The sequence below is a fragment of the Urocampus carinirostris genome, chromosome 16, assembly GCF_059441175.1.
Source record: "Urocampus carinirostris isolate Australia breed hairy pipefish chromosome 16, RoL_Ucar_1.0, whole genome shotgun sequence".
NCBI classification, from domain to species: domain Eukaryota; kingdom Metazoa; phylum Chordata; class Actinopteri; order Syngnathiformes; family Syngnathidae; genus Urocampus; species Urocampus carinirostris.
In genome coordinates, this window is record NC_142364.1 from 28,582,019 (window position 1) to 28,607,135 (window position 25,117).

Genomic DNA, 25,117 nt, shown 5'->3' on the forward strand with positions numbered 1-25,117 from the left:
TCCCCAAACCAGCCTCAAACTTTGACTTTAAGCACAGTTTACAGTATTTATTTTTTCCAAACAAATGCTCAGGCCCGCAAATGGCTTTTTTCTCTGGTTCAAATGCATTTTAGCGAACTGTATTGTATAATAATTTAAAACATAAAAATAAAACAAAAAAAAATTCAGGATTTCACCTATAACATTTTTTTTACATAAGGACCCCGTAAAAACAAAACATTACTCTTCTATGGTTGTATGTTACCACTTTTTTTTTCCAGACTGATCTGAGTACTCAACTGCGGTGTCACAATAGCCTGGATCGGGAACACCTGTGTTCAGGATTTGGCGCCAACAGCCAGGACAGCTGATTGGCGCACCCTGTACATTTAAATCCACAGCTTCCGGTGACACTTTGTCCGATTGTACTTTGCTATCTGTTGCCATCTGCTCAGAAAGCCCGTACCTCCGACTCTTTGCCTGCCTCTTGTTTTTCTACCTGATCTCCGTTGGCGACTCGTTTCCGAATTTGCCTACGACCTGCCCTGCCCGCCTGACTCCTGATCTCTCTTCCGAACACAACGACGCCCTTCTTCTCCAGCCCCAACCAACAACACACAACTACGCCTGTCCACGACCATTCCCGCCAAGCCTTCACCCGCCTGTCAATCCTCGACAATCTGTCAAACAACGGATCGAAGATTCACGTCTTGTCATTCCTTCCTTCCAATAAAAACCAAGAAACGAGTGCAAGTGATCTCAGTTTTCCTTCCGTCCCGCCTGACATGCGGAGTTAATAAATTACCACTACACACATAAGTAATCTAAAAATTTAATGATAAATGAATACAATTTCTTACATAACATTGGCTCAAATTAGTAGAAATTCACTTTTTGTCAGCATTCTTATTTTATTTTAATTATAAATCTGATCACTAGAAGGCAGCTTATACTGTTATCGGTATGATTATTGGGAGTGATAACTCAAAATTAGGCTGGTATCGGCACAATTACTGTCTCGATTCCACTCCCACCCTTATGCTTAATTAAAGCGCTGGATTGATCATTTTTATCATATTTTTGGGCCATTATTTTCGCAGGCTATCTTTGTGTAGGGTTAGGAGAATTGTGTCTTTATTGTGCATTTTGGATATGATTTGAATGAGTAGTCCTGGTCATCAATTAGGGCACAGAAAATCCTGGTTTGGTTGTCAAATACATGATACGGAATTATACAATTAAGAAGTAGCACTTATAATTAGGTAATTTAGTTGAAACTAAAAAAAAACGTTGCAGAAAGAAATGACAAGCATGCCAAGCTGCGTGCGGGTACAAGAGCATAATTAACTCCCTTTTCTGATACGCCAAATTGGTCCAGTAGTGGTCGAGTACCTTATGCATGTGCGCATATGATTAAGAAAAGAGACTGCTATCAAGAAAGAAAAAAGGAGACTGCACATCGGGAGCGCGCACTCACACCAAAGCGCGTGCGCACAGCTGTCAGGACCAAGGACAGCAGCTACTTAGCCCGAAGCGACCTGCAAGAAAACTTCGGCGCGATCATCTCCTACCATGATTATTACCTCACCGAATTCTGTATATGATGGAGTTAATTTTTTAAACGGAGAAAAGTGCAGGATGTCTATCCTTATTTGAGTCTAAGATGATCGTGCTTAGCCCACCGCATTGCTGATAAATTCACAGCTTTGTTGGCGTTCTCCCTCGTTTTTTTTTTCTCCTTCTTCTCTGCTATCTCTCACCGCCCACACGCATCGTGCCTTGCCGGATCAGTCGCGCTGCAGCCCAGAAGCTGTTCGAGCCGAGCTGCCTGCAGCCGGGAGAGGAGTGGGAGCACTCCGCTGCGTTTCGGGGGCTTGCGTTTGGCGGTGCTTTTGGTGCAAACGATGCGGATCTTTTTGCTGGCGGTGCTTGTTTGGTGCTCGTGCGCACGAGCCGGTTGCGAACCAAAAATCGTCAACATCGGAGCTGTCCTCAGCCAGAAGAGATACGAGCAAGTGTTCAAAGATGCCGTGGCGCAGGCAAACCAAGTCTACGGACGGGACAAATTCAAGCTCATGGCCATATCCGTAACGCATAAACCCAACGCCATCCAAATGGCCCTGTCCGTTTGTGAGGACCTCATCTCCAACCAGGTGTGTTAAATATGCTGCTCTTTTAAACTCTAAAATATTTGTTCAATAAGGGATTTTTATAATCAAAAGTTAGTGGAGGTTTTTGCAACAATTCCTGTAGTGTGCTGTATGCTGTAATAAATGCCATTCAAATCTTTATTCTCTCTCACTCAGTTGCCATGGTTACATCCTCTCTGAACCCTGCATACTTCATCATCCATCAGGTTTTCGGGTTAGATAGGGATATGGGGGGGTGATCCCTCAAATCGTTGCCTGCAGCATACTCAGAATGCACTTATATAATCTCATCAGATAGCGATAGTAAATGAATTAATTAATTGATTGCCCAACGAAAATATAGGGTTCCTCATTTCAGTGTAAGTAAAAGAGATTAAAAAGGTAAACATGTAAAAATGATAAAAAAACGTTAACAAACTACAGGGAGTGCAGAATTATTAGGCAAGTTGTATTTTTGAGGATTAATTTTATTATTGAACAACAACCATGTTCTTAATGAACCCAAAAGTCTCATTAATATCAAAGCTGAATATTTTGGAAGTTGGAGTGGGGCTTTTTTAGTTTTAGCTATTTTAGGAGGATATCTGTGTGTGCAGGTGACTATTACTGTGCATAGTTATTAGGCAACTTAACAAAAAACAAATGTATACCCATTTCAATTATTTATTTTCATCAGGGAAACCAATATAACAGCTCAACATTCACAAATATACATTTCTGACATTCAAAAACAAAACACAAACAAATCAGTGACCAATATAGCCACCTTTCTTTGCAAGGACTCTCAAAAGCCTGCCATCCATGGATTCTGTCAGTGCTTTGATCTGTTCACGATCAACATTGCGTGCAGCAGCAACCACAGCCTCCCAGACACTGTTCAGAGAGGTGTACTGTTTTCCCTCCTTGTAAATCTCACATTTGATGAGGGACCACAGGTTCTCTATGGGGTTCAGATCAGGTGAACAAGGAGGCCATGTCATTAGTTTTTCTTCTTTTAGACCCTTTCTTGCCAGCCACGCTGTGGAGTACTTGGATGCGTGTGATGGAGCGTTGTCCTGCATGAAAATCATGTTTTTCTTGAAGGATGCGGACTTCTTCCTGTACCACTGCTTGAAGAAGGTGTCTTCCAGAAACTGGCAGTAGGACTGGGAGTTGAGCTTGAGTCCATCCTCTACCCGAAAAGGCCCCACAAGCTCATCTTTGATGATACCAGCCCATACCAGTACCCCACCTCCACCTTGCTGGCGTCTGAGGCGGACTGGAGCTCTCTGCCCTTTACCGATCCAGCCACGGGCCCATCCATCTGGCCCATCAAGACTCACTCTCATTTCATCAGTCCATAAAACCTTAGAAAAATCCGTCTTGAGATTTTTCTTGGCCCAGTCTTGACGTTTCAGCTTGTGTGTCTTGTTCAGGGGTGGTCGTTTTTCAGCCTTTCTTACCTTGGCCATGTCTCTGAGTATTGCACACCTTGTGCTTTTGGGCACTCCAGTGATGTTGCAGCTCTGAAATATGGCAAAACTGGTGGCAAGTGGCATCTTGGCAGCTGTACGCTTGACTTTTCTCAGTTCACGGGCAGTTATTTTGCGCCTTGGTTTTTCTACACGCTTCTTGCGACCCTGTTGACTATTTTGAATGTAACGCTTGATTGTTCGATGATCACGCTTCAGAAGCTTGGCAATTTTAAGAGTGCTGCATCCCTCTGCAAGATATCTCACTATTTTTGGCTTTTCAGAGCCTGTCAAGTCCCTCTTCTGACCCATTTTGCCAAAGGAAAGGAAGTTGCCTAATAATTATGCACACCTGATATAGGGTGTTGATGTCATTAGACCACACCCCTTCTCATTACAGAGATGCACATCACCTGATATGCTTAATTGGTAGTAGACTTTCGAGCCTATACAGCTTGGAGTAAGACAACATGCATAAAGAGGATGATGTGGTCAAAATACTCATTTGCCTAATAATTCTGCACTCCCTGTAGATATACATGCATGGTATATTTACAGTGGCAGTTGTACAGACCATTATGCTCATGAACTGTTATGTTTTAAGGATGGACCTAAGTGAAGACAAACAGAAACTGAGACAGAGGACTCATAAAAAGGATTGTATTCAAAAGCAAAACCAGTAACAAAGTAACAAAAAAGGGGAAACAAACAATTAACATGTCCCAACAAAATAGAACCTGGCAATATTTGAACCAGAATCAAAGACCAAACTGCAAATTGACCCGGCACTGGTTGCTGTCCAAACAGTCATGATGAAGGGTCAGTAATAATTAGGGACAGGTGTGTGGAGATCAGAGCTCAGATGTATCTTGCTCCACACCCGGTTGGTGCCTTCTGGGGGAAGGCGGTGTGCCGATCCTAACTGTAGATGTAGATGAAAGTTCAACGTGGTAACAGCTTTCAGGAAGAAGCTGTTCTGCATTCAGTTTTTTCTTGCTCTGATGCACCTGTAGAGCCTTCAAGAGGGTAGCAGATCAAAGATCTGGGCACCTTGATGTAACTTGTCGTTGATGTTTTGGGCTCGGCTGAAGCACTGAGTGGAGAAGATGTCTGCCAGGGAGGGGAGAGGGTAAGCAAATGTGGGCTTTCTTGCTTTCACTGTCCCCTGCAGCCTCCCTCTGTCCACCTCTCTGCAAAAAAATATGACTTGACTTGACTTATCTACCAGACAAATACGCAATATGACAGCAAGCTCCCAATGGATGAGCGGTAGAACGTGAGCAGCAGTTTCCTGTCTAGGTTGTTCCTCCTGAGGACTCTCAGTAATTGTAGATACTGCTGGACCTTCTCTATGATGGCTTTATTCTTTGCTGTCCAGGAGAGATATTCGTTGAGTAGGACCTGCAGGACCCTGAATGTGTGTTTCCTTTCCACAAACTTGGTATTGATGTAGAGGGGGGGTCACTCCTGTTCTTCCTAAAGTCCATGAAGACCTCCTTGGTATATTGTGTGTGCAGGGACATGTTGTTTTCAGAGTCCCCGGTCATCAGCCTCAGGTAATCCTCTGCCTGGTGGCCTTGTGAGATCAGCACTAGACGAGGAGAGTAAGAGAGAGTATACAGAGAGAAATAGATTGATATAGATATTAAAAATGATCATAATTTGAATCATTCCTAGAATCAGCAATTGTTTGTGTTGTCAATTTAACCGATGGTTCACAAGCCATATATGCCTCTTTTCGTGAGAACATCTCGCTCAGAGATGAAATAGAACTTGTACAACAACATACTGTATTAATGTATGTGAAGCCAAAGTCTGAGCAGCTGCAATGGCGGGACATCACTAGAGTCTTGATGGGTTCAGTCCACTATACATAGGACATAGTTCTAACTACAGTTTACAGTCAAAGTGTCCCAACAACAGCCTACATTTTGGCTGTACATCGCTAAATAATCCTTCATATGGAAGCTCATTTAACAATGCTCACTGTTGAGACACTTTATGATATAAACCCAAATAACAAAATGTAATCGACCCCAAACCATACACACACACTCCTTCTCCCCCTTGCCTAGTGCCATCTGCACCGAATGCAAATACGTTTTAAAAGGAACTTTGCTCGTACCTTCTTTTTTAAGCTTTATTTAGGACAAAAAATGATAAAATTAAAAAAGAGTCTCAACACTCTCAAGTAACTGCGGGGAGGAAGACTCATTTGAGGTGGAATATTCATATATTGATAAGGGACACAGACTCTGACATTATTATTACATAGAGTTACTCAAATCATCAAAAGTCACACAGTGAAATAAAATATGCTGAAGAATTAGCTTTTGTCTTAACATATAGGTGGGGCTATAAAAAAAAACAAAATCCAAATATGTTTGCTTTCATGGCTCTTTGGGTCAAAGAGGTTCCCGACCCCTGATCTAGAGCATTAAAAAAAACTCAACTAAATTAAGTACTTTATGTATTATTAGTCTCATGGCACCAAAGATTTTAACTATATTATAGGTAAAAGTCTATTCAAAATCGACTTAACCTCAAACTTCTAACACGTAGTCCATTTAAGTTCAAATACCACCAAGCAAAAAAAAAAAAACACCAATGTGTTTAGCTGTTTCATGTTTATTGTAAATATCATTTATGCTTGACCAAAATATTGTATAGTAATGCCATTTTTAAATTAAAATACATTAAAAAACATAATCAATTAAAAAAGCTTGACTTTTAACTTTAAACCACACCCCCACTTTACATCCATTATTTACTGTACAATATATCCAATGGAATACCACAATATTATAAGTTGATATAAAATACATTATTTGTAGTAATTTTACTAATTTTTAGAAAACTTGTGAATAGTGAATACAAACGTATTTTGCATGACCGGTGAAACAGCTTATACTGTACATTGAATTGAGATATTTTTCGAACGCCAGCTTTCATAAGTGATCCATTACCCTGCGTAGTCAGTGTTCATATCCCCCAGATGTGCTAAACAAATAGGTAAAAACAGTCGACTAATTTGTCATTGATTCAGTTTCCGTAAAATTCGGTTTAGGGATCCGTCTCGACTCTCGGCACAAAGACCTAGCGTACATTTCACAAAGCACAGCTGCAAAACCAGTGAAGTGCAATGAAATTCAGTGAGGAGTGAAAACGGTGGAATTGACTCTGACTATGAAAAACAGCCTGACAGGGACTGTATGATAACCGCTAGTGATAGTTTTTACATTCAAAGGCGCCTCACTCTGAGATACAGTGTATTTGATAAAGATCTATTCTGCCTTTAAATGTGTTTTTAAACACAACTTGCCCCTAAAATTCCCTTGAAAAATGTATGACAGTCTGAAGCAATTAAAGGCATTCCATAAGTAATGCATGGTGAGCATCATGCGCCTTGGAGAGTTGTACAACACTCCAACCATATGCTCATGTAATACATGAAACGGCATTTAAAAACCATCACGACACAATGTCACTCTATTTCTACCTACCTATATTTAATCTAATAATTATTATTATTTAAAAAAAAAAAACACCCACTCAAAACATTCAGCTCATCCTCTACTAGGTGCAATGGATCTAACCTGGGATAAACAATACTGTAACAATAAGTGTTTTTGCACATACTCACACAGAACATGCAACACGGACACACTGGGCCTATTTCACTTTGAGTCAATGCAAGTTTTAATCCTCTAGATTTGGCAAGCGGGTGATTATGGTCACAGAAAGGGAAAGTCTGTAGCAGATGGACGAGTGAATGCCCGCAAGCAATCCTTGGACGGCAAAGCCCATTTTTGACCCAAACATAAGGATGGTTCACGTCCAATAATGCACGCCTGCACAACCACGCCAACTCGCTTCTTCTTCCTCCACGTGTGCATGAAATATTTTGGTACCTATTCAAAAGAGATTAAGATATTCTAGTTGTATAAATAGTGATCCTTATGTGGGTGTTCATCCTAAACAAATCTAAATCAAAGTTATTTTCAGTTTGAAAAAAAAATGTCAGACACATAAAACACAAAGCAAATCATGAGACATGGGTCTAATACACAGGTGTCAAACAGGCGGCCCGCGGGCCAGATCAGGCCCGCTAAGGGATTGAATCCGGCCCGCGAGACTACACTTAGAGAAGCGCAAGAGAAAAACAAGCTGCAGGTTGAAATATGTCAACTTGATGTTGCCAAAGCCAAGTGCCTCTCACAAAGACACTGTAATTGCATCTCTCTCTCTCTCTCTCTCTCTCTCTCTCTCTCTCTCTCTCTCTCTCTCTCTCTCTCTCTCTCTCTCTCTCTCTCTCTCTCTCTCTCTCTCTCCCACCCATTTTATCCCACTCTGTCTCAGTCTCTTTCATTCTGTGTCTCTCTTTTTCCCTTCCTTTGTTGCTCTTTGTCTCTTTCTCTCTCTGTGTCTTTTAACCTCTTTTGCTCTAACTTCCTTTTTCCTTTTCTCTTTTTTCTCTTTCTCTCTTCATACCCTTTGTGCTTTCTTTCTTCTTTTCCCTCCTTGTGTCTTTCTATTTCTCTTTGGATTTCTTTCTTCCTCTCCCTTTCTTTTCCCCCTCTCTCGCGACTTTTTATCTTTTGTTTATCACGCTCTCTCCCTCTTTCTTTTTTTCTTTCTTTGTCCTGCCCTCTCTCCTTTTCCCTCCCTCTTTCTCTTATTTCTTTATCTCTTTTTCTTTCTCTTTAATCTACTAGTCCGGCCCCCAACAGAATATTTGTTCTATCATGTGGCCCCCGAGTTAAAATGAGTTTGACACCCCTGGTCTAATATCTTCACAGTAGTGTATATTTGTGAATAAAATGTGTTGGGGTTTTTTTCTAGGCGCTTGCTTCTCGATATATTTCTAGTGTATTCGATTAGACACCAAGCTAAAACACCAAATTAAGACAATGACTCTATGTGACGTGTAATTGAAGCTTTAATTATTTCTCCGGATTGTGAAAACTGCAAATGTACAATATAATGCATTGAGACCATGTGCCTGTAAGTTTACAAACATAGAATGCATAAACTTTACATTTTCCTGAACTATTACAATTATTTATAACTTTGGTATTTCTTTGTTAATCTCTCAGCATGGATGAGGATGGATTGGACATGAAACAGTCCTGTCAGCCATTTTCTGAGTCCCTGTTCATGTCTAGCTGGCGGAACCAGAAGTGATGCGAGAAAACAAAAAGTAGAATTACTTTGCTAGACTTTTCAACTCAAAAATGTCATGGTTGCTCACCGCCCTCATTTGGGCCCGCCCGTTTGGCGCGAGCTGCTGCTCGTTGCCTGATAGGCTTCCCTCCTATTTAAACTCAGTGCTCTCATTCACTCCTCGTCAGTCCGTCAACGAACCTCTGAACTTGCAAGACTTGTATTTTAACTCTGTCCGGTATCCCGCTCGTGTATCCAGTATCGATCCCGCCTGTCTCGGCCTGTCCAGTATCTTGCTCCAGTATCCGGTATCGATCCCGTCGGTCTCGTTCTGTCCGGCATCTTGCTTCAGTATCCGGTATCGATCCTGTCTGTCTCGTCCTGCCAGTATCGGATATCGATCCCATCTGTCTCGTTCTGTCCTGTATCTTGCTCCAGTCTCCGGTATCGATCCCGCCTGTCTCGTCCAGTCCGGTATCTATCTTGCTCCAGTCTCCAGTTTTCGGTATCCATCCTGTCTTTCTCGTCCTGTCCGGTATCTTGCTCCAGTCTCCAGTATCCGGTGTCGATCCCGTCTGTCTCGCCCTGTCCGGTATCTTGCTCCAGTATCCGGTATCGGTCCCGTCCTGTCCGATACCTTGCTCCAGTATCTTGTGTCTGTCCCATCCTGTCCGGTATACATATACATATATATATATATATATATATATATATATATATATATATATATATATATATATATATATATATATATATATATATATATAAACTTGCATGTCAGGTTAATTGGACGGTCCATATTGTCCCTAGGTGTGAATAAGTGAGTGACTTGACTTTCCCTGTGTGCCCTGCGACTGGCTGGCAACCAGTTCAGGGTGTCCCTTGGCCACTGCCCAAAAATCGTTGGGATGGGCTCCAGCAGCCCCGTGACCCTACTGAGTATAAGTGGTGCAGATAATGGATGGTTATTCCACTGTATCTTTAAAGAAATATTGTCCCGTATTTGAAATTTTAAGAGGTGAACAGTGGATTAATTGTCCAACTGTTTTTAGTGTCAGCCTGTGGTTGAATGGAAGTGATGATGCACTACGTTTATGACAGAAAAGTGCTCACTGACAAGATAAATGGTTCCTGCAAAATGTCAGTTCAGTCCCCGTTTTATCACCGAATTAAAATTTCATCTTGTGGGTGCACTTAACAGTATACAGTATTCAAAGATGTCAACTGAAGTGCTTAACTCGCACCACTGTCTACACTAGATTTATGCCGAAATTGTTTACATCAGTTGAGTAGTGCACCGTTAAAGATGATATACTTCTAATTCTAGTGGAGGATTACATAAATTAAATCGAATACTGCAGAATATTATTAATTATACATTTTTTTATATAATACATATATCTGGACATTTCCTTACATTCAAAAATGCATAAAGGATAGATGAAAATGTAGTAAAGTTCCTCACTGTTATCAGTTTGAGGTCTATGCCACTTTTTTAATCACAAATACAAAAACATACAATCTGCGAAACAAAAGTGTTTGCCTGGAAAGTCACATCTAGAGGTAAGATCGGGCCTAAATAAAAATCAGCCCGACCCAGATATATAAACCCTAACCCACCGAACTCTACGGATTAACTTGATTTGATAAACGAGCCACAAATAAACCCGAAGTTTTAATTTGCAGCCAAATTAAACAGCAAGCTTTACTTCGGGTGTGCGTTATTCAGCGCCGAAATGTGCGTTTCAGCTGAACTAAGCAGGTTGGGGATTACTTGGTGCTGATTCCCTCAAATCAATGTTCACTGGGAGTGCAGCGCCAAAATGGTTTGGCGCAGAAGTGTGCAACTCGGCAACTTTTTTTTTATTTATTTCTCAAAGCAGTATGAGAAGTGAGGAATGCATATTTTTAATCATAAAGTCCACTTGAGTTTGTTCATGTGTGTGATGTTTTTTGTGAGTTTTGTAAAGTTCTGTTTTCTCAACTGTTAAATAAGACAAATTGCTAACACATTCATTGCCAAACATGAAAATCATTGTTTTTCCGTTGTTCGTGAATAAATGTGTTGTGCTTGGAAAAAAAACCTTGACATGCGTCTTTGGAATTTGCAGCATAGGCTACAAATGTAGCCTAGATTATAAAGAATAGTACTGATAAAAAAAGCTAAATACAGTATGTATCATTGACATGTTTCTACTGATCCGGCCCACAGAAGAAGATAAAGTCTGGATCGAGCCCCCAACCCAAACTTACAGTTTTACACCCCTGATTTAGGACCATCATGTCTAGGACTAAAAGATGGAAAAACAGCTTTTGCCCTTAGGCAATAATCACCCTAGACTCTACAAAATGAAACACTGGTTTCCATGCTTGGATGGTAATGTTTAAAAATGCTCGGGATGATTCAGTTCTTTAATTTTTGTATTTATAATTACCTATTTTTAAAACATCACCCTTAACTTATTGTTTGAAACTGTGGTATGTATATGTTCTAACAACATCAGATGGCACTTTTTAATGTTGTGCATTCGACATCAGACAATGTCAATACTTTCTATTCTATTCTGCGTATTTAGTTCTATTTTATTTTATTTTATTGTATTTTGTTCTATTCTATTCTATTCTGTGTATTTGTTGTAGTGCCCTGTCTAATCTCTCTGTAAACAAGTTTTTATCAATAATAATAAAAAATAATTCTAATTCTATATTAGGCCACAATTTATTTTCTTATTGGTCGCTGGGAGCGATTAGGAGAGAAGGGAAGCAAATGTGCTACAGGAATTGAAGAAAGAGACTCAAAGTCATGATATTAAAGCATGCCTAATGTATGTGAGGAAACAGTGGGAGGGAGCAGGAACAGGGTAATCTAACAAATAACTTTTTCTGACGTTACAACGCCGTTATTGTTACTGACCATTAAAAATGGTGCGTTACTTTGGCCACAGAACGGCAACGCTGGCGTGCCTTACTTGGCACACTTGACGCTGTTTTCATCGGCGCCCTTTTTTTGTTATGTCACGTCTTTAGGTATTTTGTCACGATACAAAAAAGTGACTACTATATAGTTAGATAGCGATTATAAATACAACATTTTTTTTAATGCGCCGGCCGAAAGAAAAGGCGTATTGGTGAATGTTGCAAACGACTTGTGTTTTCTCTTGCAATTGGTCAAAATACATTTTTCCAGGGATTCTATTCTGTTTACTTTGAATTTGTTGAGTACAAAAAAATGAAAGTTATTTTGTATTTTTGTATTACCTCTTTATTTGTATATTTTGAAGTTTTGGAATTCATATTTCCTGTATTTTTAGCGTTACCGTTAAAGTAGTAGTTTTACTTTATTTTTTCCCCTTTTTAAGTCATTCATAAAGAAAAAAAGACAAAATGGAAAAAAATAAATAAAATACTAAATAAAAAATAACGAAAGGAAAAGAGAGATAAAAGAAGAAAAAAGGAAGAAATTTTACATTTTAACATAAACTCATTAACACGAAACAAGTACAGGAAATATACTGATTATATTTATAACACTACAAAAAAAGGATAGAATACATAACAATTTTTACTTATTTTATGCTCAACAACTGTAAATTCACCAACACAGAATCCCCAAAATGCATATTGACCAATCATAAGAGAAATAATGCGTCCCGGAGGGAATTAGCAAATGATTGGTGGGGAGCAGGCCTGTATTCTCGGCATAACACCGGCTTCCTTTGTTCACATCCGAGAGCCGGCTCCAAAAGACCTTTTGTTCGCTCTTTTTTTTTAAATCAGCCCTCTTTATTTTCGGTGCTAGTTAGTAAATACTATATTCGTAATCGCTATCTATTTATATGGTAGTCGCTATTTTGAATGGGGACGTGATCCCAAAAGACGTGACATAAACAACTCAGATGGGAGCAGAAAACCACACAGCTGAAAACAGCGTCCTGTTTGCAGGGACACGTCACCGTTGGCGTTCTGCAGCCAAAGTAAGGCTTCACTTTTGACTGTCAATAACGATAGCGGCGAAAAAAAAAAAAAGATTAGCGGTGGTTAGGTTAGATTACCCCGTTACTGAAAAAGTAAGGCCTTTACGTAACAGCGTTAGTTATAATGGCGTTAGTCCCAACACTGCTATAGAGTAACTTGGTTACTAACTGAGTGACTTTTTAGAAGGATTAGTGAGTAACTATAACTAATTACTTTTTTCAACTACATATGTATTCCAGAAAGTGTGAATGTTCTATAATGTTCTACTTGAAACTACAAAAAAATATATCAAGCAAAAAGAAAATTGTAAGACACCTCACCAAGAAGCACAATTATGAAGGCGGGCAGAACACCTCCAGAGAATTCTGAGCAGCCTGTCAATACCCCGTTGCCTTTCTCCCACTTCTAGTCGGCAGGCAGCAAACACACTACGAATGCGAAGGGGAAGCTAACATTTAAAAGAGAACAAATTGCAAGACACCAATGTGTCAAAAGATGAAATAAATGCAATGTGAAAGTATCAAAAAGACTTGGAAAAAGAAAACTACTCATCTTATATGGTGGATCTGTTGTTTTTCCCTCTTGTTTTTGTATTATAATGGAAAAAAATTATAGTTTAGTAGACAGTCAAAATAAGGAGAGATTACCTCACTGAATTATTTACTTGCAGGAATAACAGGAGAGGACTGTGTGAAAATCCCCAAGATGCAAAATTCTAATCTGTCTAATATGGTGCCCACACGAGCCTTATTTCTTATTAAATCTAGGTTACAAAAAGCAGATTTGCCCAAAAGAATTTGGAAATCAAGGAACAGTAACAATATGGGCCGATAATGACAATGATATAAAACAGTGCATAATAGTCAAAATAATAAACTGGCATCCACTGTTCTTCTATCTGAAAAATAAACTCATAAAAAAATAAAAAATTAAAAGAATAAACAAAGTTTTGGTTTAGAAAATCTAAATAGTTTATTTTGTTTCCAACGTTTTTAGCTATTAACCTTTTTTTCCATAAGAATAAGGAGAAACAAATACTTAAAATTATTAGATACATTTTCAAAATACAGTAAATACAAAGGAAAAAAGTTATTTACCCTAATAGAAAAATTAAAATGAAAATAGGCTAAAATATTTGATAAGCCATATCGTACAAAATTGTATGCTTTATTTTAAAACTGGTTTTAGGACATTATGAAATAAAATCGGTAAAATGAGCATAATTATATGCCAGGGGGGCTAAAACATATGCATATAAGATGATTAGTTTCCTTTTTTAAAATTTCCTTTTTCTAAATTTGACTTACCAGAGAATATATATAGAAACAATTTTGCTGCTTGTCACTTGCAAGCTAATAAATGCTTACTACATGTTTTTAAAACTTACTATTTCTCCACCACCTAATATGAACACCTACCATAAATTCTGAATGACAAGCCACTACTTTTTTGCTACATTTAAAACACTCTGGTTTTAAATACGGTGCGGCTTATTCTTATTTACTGTATACAGTATAGCCGCACAAAAGAAAACTGCAGGATGCATTTTACTGCTCTGGAGGGAGAGAGGTGCACAGTTTCCTTGGAGGACTTTAAAGGTTTGCGAGATTAGCGCTGTAAATAAAAAATCATTGCAGTGACGTCTGGAAACATCTATGATGCCCTTCAAGATAAAATAGTCCATGTTTTTGCCAACATTACTCGTATAATTTTAAACAGGAGGACAGCTTGGTAGTGCGGTGGTTAGCGCGTGTGTGACACAGTTCTGAGTTCATTGGATCAAACCCCACATTCCAAAAACATGCTAGTCAGGTAAATTGGCCGGTTCAAATTGTCCCTAGGTGTGAGTGAGCGAATGAGTTGTATGTCTCTGTGTGCTCTGCGACTGGATGGCAACTAGTTCATGGTGTCCCCTGCCCACTGCCTGAAAATAGCTGGGATGGGCTTCAGCACCCTCGCGACCCTGCTAAGGATAAGCGATGCAGATAATGGATGGATGGATTAAACAGGAGAAAAATGGCACAGAGCTTTATTCAGTATTTACAATGTAGTCATCTCACAATATTTTCACTGACAAATCAAGTCCTGAGTGTATACATCCAAATTGATCAGCATTGGAGGGTTTATATAGAAACACTACTTTTCCTTTATCCGCATCACTGGTGTCAATGTCAGGTCGCTGACGTTTCCTTTAATCGTCGAAGAATGATAATACGAAATGCATGCAATGCAATTTGATCCATTACCACGATAACCAGAAATGAAAAAAAAACTAAAGTGACATGTCTGTGTACCAATTTGGCAGTATTCATCACAGTATGGTTGCCTGGCGCAGGTGTCTGGAAAAATACGCCATGGAGCCCTCTTTCCCGTTTTCTTTTGCAGAGTAACAAATACAGTATGTGCTTGTCTTTGTAATAACCATCTCTGTCACATGTTCTAAAAACTAAATTAACCGGAGCAGAACTGCTGCCAAAAGGGTCAATGTCAAATTCCCCACGCAGTTCGTGCCAAGTCTGTACCAGGCTTAAAATGTACAATATGTACGTGAATTAGTTCATTTTTTTATAGCTGTTTAGGTCTACAGCTTAAATTCCAGAGCGGCTTGGAAAAAGACAAAATTGAGTTTTGTTAAGAATTTGAGCATGCCGCTTTTTATCGGGTGTACTTTGTAGTCCGGAATTTTGCGTAAATATATGAATACTGCAAAACTACCATATATTTTATAGTTTTATCGTGTCATTTTTGTGAGTCTTAATTCATCATTTTTTGTACCCACAGGTCTATGCCATCCTTGTGAGTCACCCGCCCCAATCCAATGACCACCTGACTCCCACACCCGTCTCCTACACGGCCGGCTTCTACCGTATCCCTGTGGTTGGGCTCACCACCCGCATGTCCATTTACTCAGACAAGGTAGGCACGTGTTCCGGGAACCGATTCAAACCAAAAGGAAAAACGAGAATGGATCGAGAGGCACAGAGTCTCCTGGGAGGACTTGAAAAGCTTGCGAGATTAAATGGCCCATCAGTGTCCATTAGAGGATGATGGAGTATGTTCACAGCATGAAATTGAAAGAACTCCATCAATAATGTCTTTGACCTGAATTATGTTTTTATGAAGCACAGACTGTTAACTTTAAAGAGAGCACATAAAAACAATTTGAAGGGCTAGTTAGAAACTTGCGACCGTGTAAATAATGGGTTCTATAACCTACAGTTGTCCAATGGTTGTTTTGTTTTATGTATATATTTTTGTCTTAAGGGTAAAAAATATTAACATGATATAAGGACATTGTGTATTATTCAGTGGCTATTGAAAAAAACAATTCATTCATTTAAATTTTTTTTATTATAAGCAAAAAAAATAAAAAATAAAAAAAAAATAATAATTAAAAAAAAAATATATATATATATATATATATATATATATATATATATATATATATATATATATTTATATATATATATATATATATATATATATATATATATATATATATATATATATATATATATATATATATATATATATCATTGTTATTTTTTTTAGATACTCGTCCGTCGAGAAATTTGTCTCTACATACCATTAACCTCAACTGAAGGGATTTGACATCATTGTCCACCATCTTGCTGCTATGGGTACCCCCAAAACCAAAAGACTGGGTAAAAAAACAAACAAAAATAAGTATCATTTCTTGTGTGTTTTGCGCTCTTTTTTTAATCGCACTACACATCACAGAGACATCTAGTGGTCAAATATTACGCAGTTTCCCTTTAAGTAAATCATTAGTAAATAAAAATAATAATAAATGTTTATTGAAGGTATTGTTGGATACATTAATCAAAACATGACACAAAAAAACTAATGCTGAGAGTGAGCTTGGCCAAATATGGTCACCTTACGCCCCCTCCCCTAAGAAAATTTGACAAATCTATTTCTGCCAACCTTTGCTTAAAGGTTTGCACCGTATTTGCACTAATAACCCGGTCAGGCAAAAAAAAAATCCAAATTTTTGGTATCCTGAAAGAAATAAAGTTTCCATGCAAGTTGCTGGTAGGTCTAGGCACCTGTAACTTATATCTGTGACCACGTGAACCATCAACACGACAGAACTCAAAAAGTATAACAATCTTTCCAAATAAAGTTTGCCTGTTCAGTTTTCAAATAATGTGGCTTATTTTAGTATTTTTCTTTTTACATTACTCTATGTCTTCTTTGATTGTATTATTTCCATTCAATCTTTGAAGCTTGAGAGTTCTATATTTCTGGTTCAAGGTGGGGTGCGCAATTTGAAAACTTAAGGCTGCACTCACAACTTAAGCCAGGAGATGGCGGCAGATTTACAGATGGTTTGCGTGCAAGTACAGTACATGGCATTTGTTAGACGTGCTCCAATAGAATCTTCTTTTTCATCTTTTTAAGGGATTTGTACCGCCCGAACAGGCCTGATCAAATTAGATAAACGTAGATAGGCACAATGGAAAATAAAGCTTAAGGGCTCTTTGAACTCAGTTGGGCATTGTTAACTCATACTTAAGTGATACATTTTTTTAACTCTTAACCTTTTGAGGACACCCCAAACTACGCAGCCCATTTTTAAATAAAAAAAACCCCTTACATACTTCCTTACATACTTAATTGAGTCACTTTTTTAAATAAAAAATGAGAAAGTAAGAATAACGATATTCCTCAAGTAAATTGTTCAGAATTGTGTTAATTATTTTTTTTCTTTTCCTGCTATTTTTACCTAAAATATTTACATTCAAAAAGTTTCATTAAAAAAAAAAATCATATTTCAATGTGTTTTATTTTTTCGGAAAGGAATTAATTTCAGGTCTATTTTTTTCATCTTTCAGCATTTTAAAAATGTTTAAGCTCCACACTTCAAATTTCTGATTTAAAAAAGGAAAATAATAATATCAAATATTATAATTCAAGGTTTGTTTTTGGAGCAAAAACATGTTGAATATTAATTACGATATTTTTTTCTGATCAGTTTCTTCTTCTTTAAATATAGTTGTTTCCTAAATACTTGCAGTTCCACACTGTAAAATAGTAAATGGTTTGCATTTATATAGCATTTTTCAAGTCGATGACGATCTCCAAAGCGCTTTACAATGCTCTTCACACTTACCCATTCACACACGCATTCACACACCGATAGGGAGTCCGCTATGTAAGGCACCTACCTGATTAATGGGGGCATTAGAGATTCAGTGTCTTGCCCAAGGACACTTCAACATATAACACGGAGGAGCCGGAAATCGAACCAGTGACCTCTTGATCCCAAGACGAGCGCTCTACCTCCTGAGCTAATGCATGGGATCCTTGAACACAGTTGGGCATAAAAAACAAACTAAAATCTTTATCGCCATATTATTTTACCGAATGAGGATTTCAATCTCAAAAAGGGACATACTAAGGGGGTCATCATGCAGGACCATTTATCAATAATGTTGTTCTTTTTCTGAAGACAATGCGGTCTCAACTGCTTCAACTGCTCAGAGGACAGAATCGTCTTCATGTATTAAGCCACATTGCGTCCTACTTGGACCAGGCCAGAATCTGTCACTGTGTGCAGTTGAATTCCGCATCTAAAATGTAATAATTTTGACATTGATGTTGTTTTAGGTATTTTATGTTAACATAAAAATGGCATAAACTCCTACTTTTCAAACAATGTATACAATATTGCCTCATTTTCCGCAGGAGTTGCGTTCAGAAGAAGACCTGTGATTGTCAAAATCTACGAAGTAGAAACCTTTATTTATTTATTGAATACTCTATTATACAATGAAATCAAAGGACCAAACCCATGGCTCAACAAGCATGTTGTGAACAAATAAAATAACTGAACTTTATAAAGGTTTTTTGTTTTTGTTTGTTTTTTTACCAATAACTTCTGTACTAATAACTTCTGTCGTGTTGAATTTTCATTTTAAAGATAATCTTGCTGCTATACTGTATTGATTCCAAAAAGGGGTTGAAAAGATTTCTGGTCAATAATTTGGTACATGAGATGATATTTTGTCACCATCATTTGGACGTTATTGGAAAACAAATTTGTCCCAAAAAAGGATCTTACCTTCCCTTAACACAGGTAATGTCAAATCTTCGACTCGAGGGTCTGTTGAGGTCTGATTTATTCCGGATAGCCATAAAACTTTGATTGAGTCAAAAAGAGTGTAAGACTGCATTCATTCAACAGTAAAAATAAACCAGTTAACACATTCAATGCCAAAAAATGAAAATATCTTTTTTTCCAGATTATTTGCAAATAAATGCATACATGCAAACACAATCTCCTCAATATTTTAAAAAAACATCTACTTCTTTATAACTGGAGGTGATATTCTTTTACCAAAACGCTAATTTAATGCAATTGTTGGATTATATTTTTACACAAAGATTTAGTCTTGCGTGAAGATAAAGCAAAGGTGGTAAAATAGTAATATCCATGTCACGACCAGAACGGAATTAGGACCCAGATGCGTAACATTAACCACAAGTTTATTACGATAAAAAGGAAGCCCAGCGCCCGCGATCCGGTGCTCGCTGGACGCGGGAAGCAAGCCGCTCACAGAATCACAACATGTTCTGAATGCGGAAGTCGATCTTTCGGAGCGGGAAATTGTGGTGTCGAAGACTGAAAAAAACTGGTTGATAGCCGGGACAGGAGAGCAAAACGTGCTCGGGATCAAAAACGAGTGATAAGCCGGGACGGGACAGCAAAACGTGGTTGGAGTCAAAAAACAGGTCGTAGCCGGGAAATCAGGAACGGACGGGTGGAAAACTGGTGAAAAAAGTCGGACCGACGGGAGTCGGAGTCAAAGTGATTGCCTTGTAGAAACAGGTTCGCTGACGGACTGACAAGAGGCGAGTGAAAGAACTGAGCTTAAGTAGGATGGGAAACCAATCAGGAAGCCCGCAGCTGCTGGCGCCAAACGTGGGGGCACAAGTGAAATTAATCAGTCATTATGACAATCCAGGTTTTTTTTTTTTTTGTATTTAAATTTGAAAACAGTGGTAGATTTTCTTTTTAAAAAGTCAGCATTTTTAAGGGGGAGAAAGTGGTAGTCTTACGTGCTTAGTGGTAGTGTTAGCAGGTATTTAAATGGCTTGTGCTTCAAAAAGATCCCTTGTCATACATGACTTAAATATATAAGGTACTTATGTAGGTTAAATGATAATGCATAATACAAAGCTAAATATTTGGCATTGACATTTTTCATTGATCCGGCCCACCTGAGAACAGAAAGTCTGGATCCGTCCCCAGAGCCAAACTGAGTTTGACATCCCTGCTTTGGCATGTCGAGAACTCCAACTTTTTTGGCAATAGAAAGATTGTTCTTCCGACTTTTTTTGCTTTTGTCAGTCCGAAATGTTTTGTTGACAAAATGTTTTTTTAGAGAAACTAGAAATTGCAAAAGATTTGCGTGTATGTAATGTGGGTTCACAACTTAAACCGCCGTGTTATTGACATAGAGGGCATAAAAGGGATGGGGCGACTGTTTATCAGAATGGAGAACCCAATGCACAATAAAAATCCATGAAGAAGCAAAACTGCAAAAAGTAAACCGCGACTACAGCAAGGGATTACTGTGTATGGAAACTGTCCTTCATTACAGAGCATCCATCTGTCATTCCTGCGGACCGTCCCTCCCTACTCACACCAAGCGCATGTGTGGTTCGATCTGATGCGCGAGTTCAACTGGAACCACATCATACTGATTGTGAGCGACGACCACGAGGGCCGAGCCGCTCAGAAGAGGCTGGAGACGCTTCTGGAGGAGAGAGAAACCAAGGTGAGAGGCTGCCCCCACCCCCAGGGCACCACCCTGCCCCCATTCTTCCTTCAGCTCCCCACCCCCAACTTTCTATGTAGCCGGTCCACTCTCTGTTACGTGGTCATGTCTCTTTCTCACCATTGTGTAAACGTTGGCTAACATTCGATAGACATCAACAGCGTCTAATGTGGTCCACTTTTTTGACAGAAGTTTGTTTGCTCATTTTCACGTTGCTTTTCGCCACAGTCCAAACTGATCCCATGTCTTTCTGCAATGGGAGCCAAATAGAGGACTTTGATGTGAGGTTTTGCAAACCATCATGGACAGAAGTCATGGAGTCGGGATGAATATCCCCACAGTAGCGCATTTTATGGCTTGGGCCATTTTACATAATGCTGAAGCATGCAATTTGTGTGTGCCTCGGAGCTGTGGATATGGGTCACTGAAATGCTGATCTTCCATGAGGCAAATCTCACATGACCTGCAATGATGCAAAAGGGTGATAGGGGAAGTGAAGAAAAGCATCTTTCTCATCCATTTAATAAGCCCGAATTACCCAAGGGTATCCTTTTTTTCTTTTTTCTTTCCACTCTCGTTGTGCCTCTCTGGACCTCTCTGCTGTAATTGTGTAGCAGAGTGAAATGAGTCCCAATTCAGAGGTTTAATTAAATTACTACGCTAAGACAGGGTCAATATGACACTCTTACTTGAAGCCATTCACCAGGAGGCTGGGAAAGCAGTTGAAGGAAGTGACCTGCATCAACAGTGATTAAACAGGGGTTTGTGTTAAGCTTTTTTGGGTGGACCCAAGTGTAGCAAATCAGGAACTGAGGCAAGCGTATAAATGATGATATTTAAAAACTAAGTAGGAACTAAGTAACAAACGAGAGGTCGCAAAACAACATATCCAAACAAAATCAAACCTGACAATATACAAACCAGAATAAAAGCCCGATATGGAAATGCAATTTAAAAAGTTAGAAACAAACAAGGGGTCACAAAGGAAGGAATTGTCTAAGCAAGACAAAACCTGACATGCTCCAAACCAGAAACAAAGACCAAAACGAAAATAGAGATGCAAGGAACAAAATAACAAACAAACAAAGGGCAGCTGTAATGCAAATTACCCGCATTGTGTGCTGTTCAAAATGTCAATACGAATGTCAGGACAATTAGGGATAGGTGTGTGTTGACTGGACACATGGGTCTCTTTGTTGGAAGGTAACGTACCAGATCCTGACAATCTGTTTAAAGAGTTTGGATGACCGTAATTTCCAGACTACCGAGCGCACATGATTAAATGCCGTTTTTTTTTGTTTGTTTGTTTGTTTTGTTGTTTTTTTTTTACAAATTTGAGAACGATACTCAATTTTGTCCTGTACAAGCCGCACCGCACTTTAAGACGCAGGCCTAAACAACCATAAATATAAACTAATTCATGTCAATTTCTTACGTGTGAAGCCCACCACATACCCTGCAGCTAAGACGTAGGGAATTTGGCTGTAGAACACTAATGGAGCTGTGCCATCAAACACTAAGCCGTTTTTAGCTGCATCATTTTCAGTTTTGCTCCAAATTGTTTATGTCACAGGTTTTTAGATCACAATTCAAGTTTCCAATTACAGATACAAGCACATATTCATTACTACGTCAAGAAAAAACGCGAATGAGGGCTGCATCACATAAAATGTAGCCTTTATATTTCTAGATGACAGAGCTACGGTAACCATGCGATGGAGAATAGTGACAAATTAAAACACATTCATGTGTTTTTGTGTTGTTGACATTGGTGGTTACCGCGGTAATGGATCAAATTGCATTTGCTTGTTATGGTTCCTCAAGGATTAAAGGAAACCAGCGACCTAACATTGACGCTGATGATACAGAAAAATAGTGTAGCGTTTTTGACAGGTAACCTCTGCTATTCAATTCGGAGATATAATTGAAAATGTAATTTGTTGTTAAGAAGGATAGAAAAGTCTTTAAAATTAAGCAAAAAACAAACCCCCTGTACTGTAGTCTGGAATTCACATTAGAAAGTTTATTTTTTATATATCTATTTTTTTTTTTTTTTGTGGAAGGGTTTCTCAATGAAATGAATGCAATAATTGTATCAGCACATGGAAAAGGTATTGTAATCTGTGAGTACTAAAGAGTGTATTTCCATTGGTATGAGTCCAAAAAAGCTGGTATCTACAAACCCTGATCAACAAACAAATGACAAAAGTCAAGATACACTGGGGGCAGCACGGCGGCGCAGTGGTTAGAGCGTGTGCGGCACAGTTCTAAGGTCCTGGGAACCTCCTTTGTGGGTTCAAATCCAGCTACCGGACTTCCTGTGCGGAGTTTGTATGTTCTACCCGTGCTTGCGTGGGTTTCTTCCGGGCTCTCCGGTTTCCTCCCATATTCCAAAGACATGTATTTCAGGTGGAATGGCTGGTCCAAATTGTCCCTAGGTGTGAATGAGCGAGGGAGTTGTCTGTCCATGTGTGCCCTGCGATTGGCAGGCAACCAGTTCAGGGTGTGCCCTGCCCAATGCCCGATGATTTCTGGGATGGGCTCCAGCACCCCCGTGACCCTACTGAGGATAAGTGGTGCAGCTAATGAGATGAGAAGATACACTGGCGAGGCACGGGCAGATTCACGAATTCGTGAATCTACGTTTTTTTTTCATCTTTTCATTGGGAGAGTAAAAAAAAACAAAATAAAAACTGAAGAATAGAAAAAAAAATGTCTTATACAACCCTTAGTAAAAAGTATGGAATAACATGCCTTTGGCAAGCCCTCATGCAGACATTTGATTCTGTAGAAAAAAACTCAGATCACAAACATGAAACAATCATAGGGTCATTCCAAAAGTGCAACATATAATCAGAAACACTAAAATAAATTAGGAAAAAACATTGCAATGGTCAGAAAATGTTACTTTTATAGAGCAAGTGCAGGGAAATTATATGGAATCACTCAATTCTGAGGAGACAAAATCGGAATCAGTGAATTTTGTGTAGAAAATAAGAACACACCCAATGAATTTCCTTTCCTTAATTGGGCACCTTTTTAAATTAAGTCTGTTAATTAGTCAGCACTTAAAAACAGTGTATGTATCACATCTTGGAAGGTTCCTGGATTTAGTGGATTAGCAAAAATCTTGGCTCAAACAAGAGGGATGTCTCGAGACCAGGGACAGGATCGTCACACTTCTTGAAGAAGGTAACTACTCGTATGGTTGCCAAAGATGTGGGCTTTTCAAAGTCAGATGTATCAAAAATTTGGACCAAGTACAAACAGCATGGGAAAGTTGTAAAAGTCAAGCGTACTGGTAGACCAAGGAAGACATGTAGGTGGCAAGACAAAAAACTAAAGGCCATATGTCTTGAAAACAGAAAATGCATGACAAGACAAATGAAGAGGAAATGGGAGGAATTTGGAGTCAATGTATGTGACAGAACTGTGCAAAATCGCCAAAAGTAAATAAGATTTTAACCATCGTTGACGCTTAAACACAAAAGAACAAGACTGCAATGAGCTAGGGAGAGGCAATCATAGACTGTGGATGACTGGATGAAGGTTATCTACAGTGATGAGTCACAAATCTGAATTGGAGGTGATGCTGCTGAAACTTTTGTTTGGTGCCATTCCGGTGAGTTTTACAAAGATGACTGCCTAAAGAAAGCATCAAAATTCCCACAATCCTTAACAATATGGGGCTGCATGTCAAGCAAAGGCACTGAGGAGATGTCTCTGGTCAAATCTGCAATAAATGCACAAGTTTGAATTGACATTTTGGACAGGTTTCTTATTCCTCCAATTAAAAAAGTGTTTGGGGATTTTCTTAGATAACAATGCATCATGACACAGAGCAAAAAAGTTGAAAGAAATTCCTTGGAGAAAGACGGCCTCAGTCAATGTCATGGCCTGCAAATAACCCAGATCTCAACCCAATTGAAAAATTGTGGTGGAAATTATTGAAAGAAAATTGTCCTCAGCAAGGCTCTGACCTCCAAAGCTGATCAAGCAATTGCAATCAAAAAGAGTTGGCACCACATTGATGACAAATATTCATCAAGTCCATGCCTCAGAGATTGCAAGCTGTCATCAAAGCCAAAGGTGGTGCAACTGAATACGAGTGATATTATTTGATTGTTATTTCTTTGTCTCGTTTTCATGATTTCCTCTAAATAGAATGATTCCATATTTGTTTTCCCTGTGCTTGGTCTATAAAAGTAGCATTTACTGACCACCACAAAGTGTTTCATTTATTTCTTTTAGTGTTTCTTAATGCCAAGGAGTTGCACTTTTGAAAAACCTCATTATTTTTTCAAGCTTTTTATCTGAGTTTGTTCTACAGAATAAAATGTCGGAGTGAGTACTTGTCCAAGACCGATGAAGTCTATGTACTGCTCCTTTTGAATAAAAGCATCAATAAATAAGTAATCCTCCATGGTGGAAAAAAATCCATGCAACAAGAAAAATATAATTCTAAATGGCTTAACTTATTGCAGTACTATTACTAATTCTATTGTTCGGGTGAGGTGTGCACCAAATAAGAATCATTGGTCTCATTATCGCCCTCTGCCATGAAGCAAGAGAATTGGGTGGGAAATAAAAG

At 38.7% G+C, this 25,117-nt stretch overlaps 1 protein-coding gene across 9 annotated transcripts in view; it reads left to right on the forward strand.

Annotated features, from left to right (window-relative positions):
- Positions 1–1,450: 1,450 nt before the first annotated feature.
- The window catches only part of grin1a (glutamate receptor, ionotropic, N-methyl D-aspartate 1a), a 62,316-nt gene continuing 38,649 nt past the window's right edge, over positions 1,451–25,117 (forward strand). For 5 of the 9 annotated variants that reach the window (XM_088319665.1, XM_088319659.1, XM_088319662.1 and 2 more), the window contains exons 1-3: positions 1,452–2,132; positions 15,500–15,634; positions 20,350–20,526. In XM_088319665.1, the coding sequence (XP_088175791.1) occupies positions 1,884–2,132; positions 15,500–15,634; positions 20,350–20,526 (561 nt within the window). In that variant the 5' untranslated portion in view covers positions 1,452–1,883. Of the gene's footprint in view, positions 2,133–15,499; positions 15,635–20,349; positions 20,527–25,117 lie in introns of all 9 variants that reach the window. The other 4 variants (XM_088319658.1, XM_088319660.1, XM_088319666.1 and 1 more) reach the window with 2 other exon arrangements.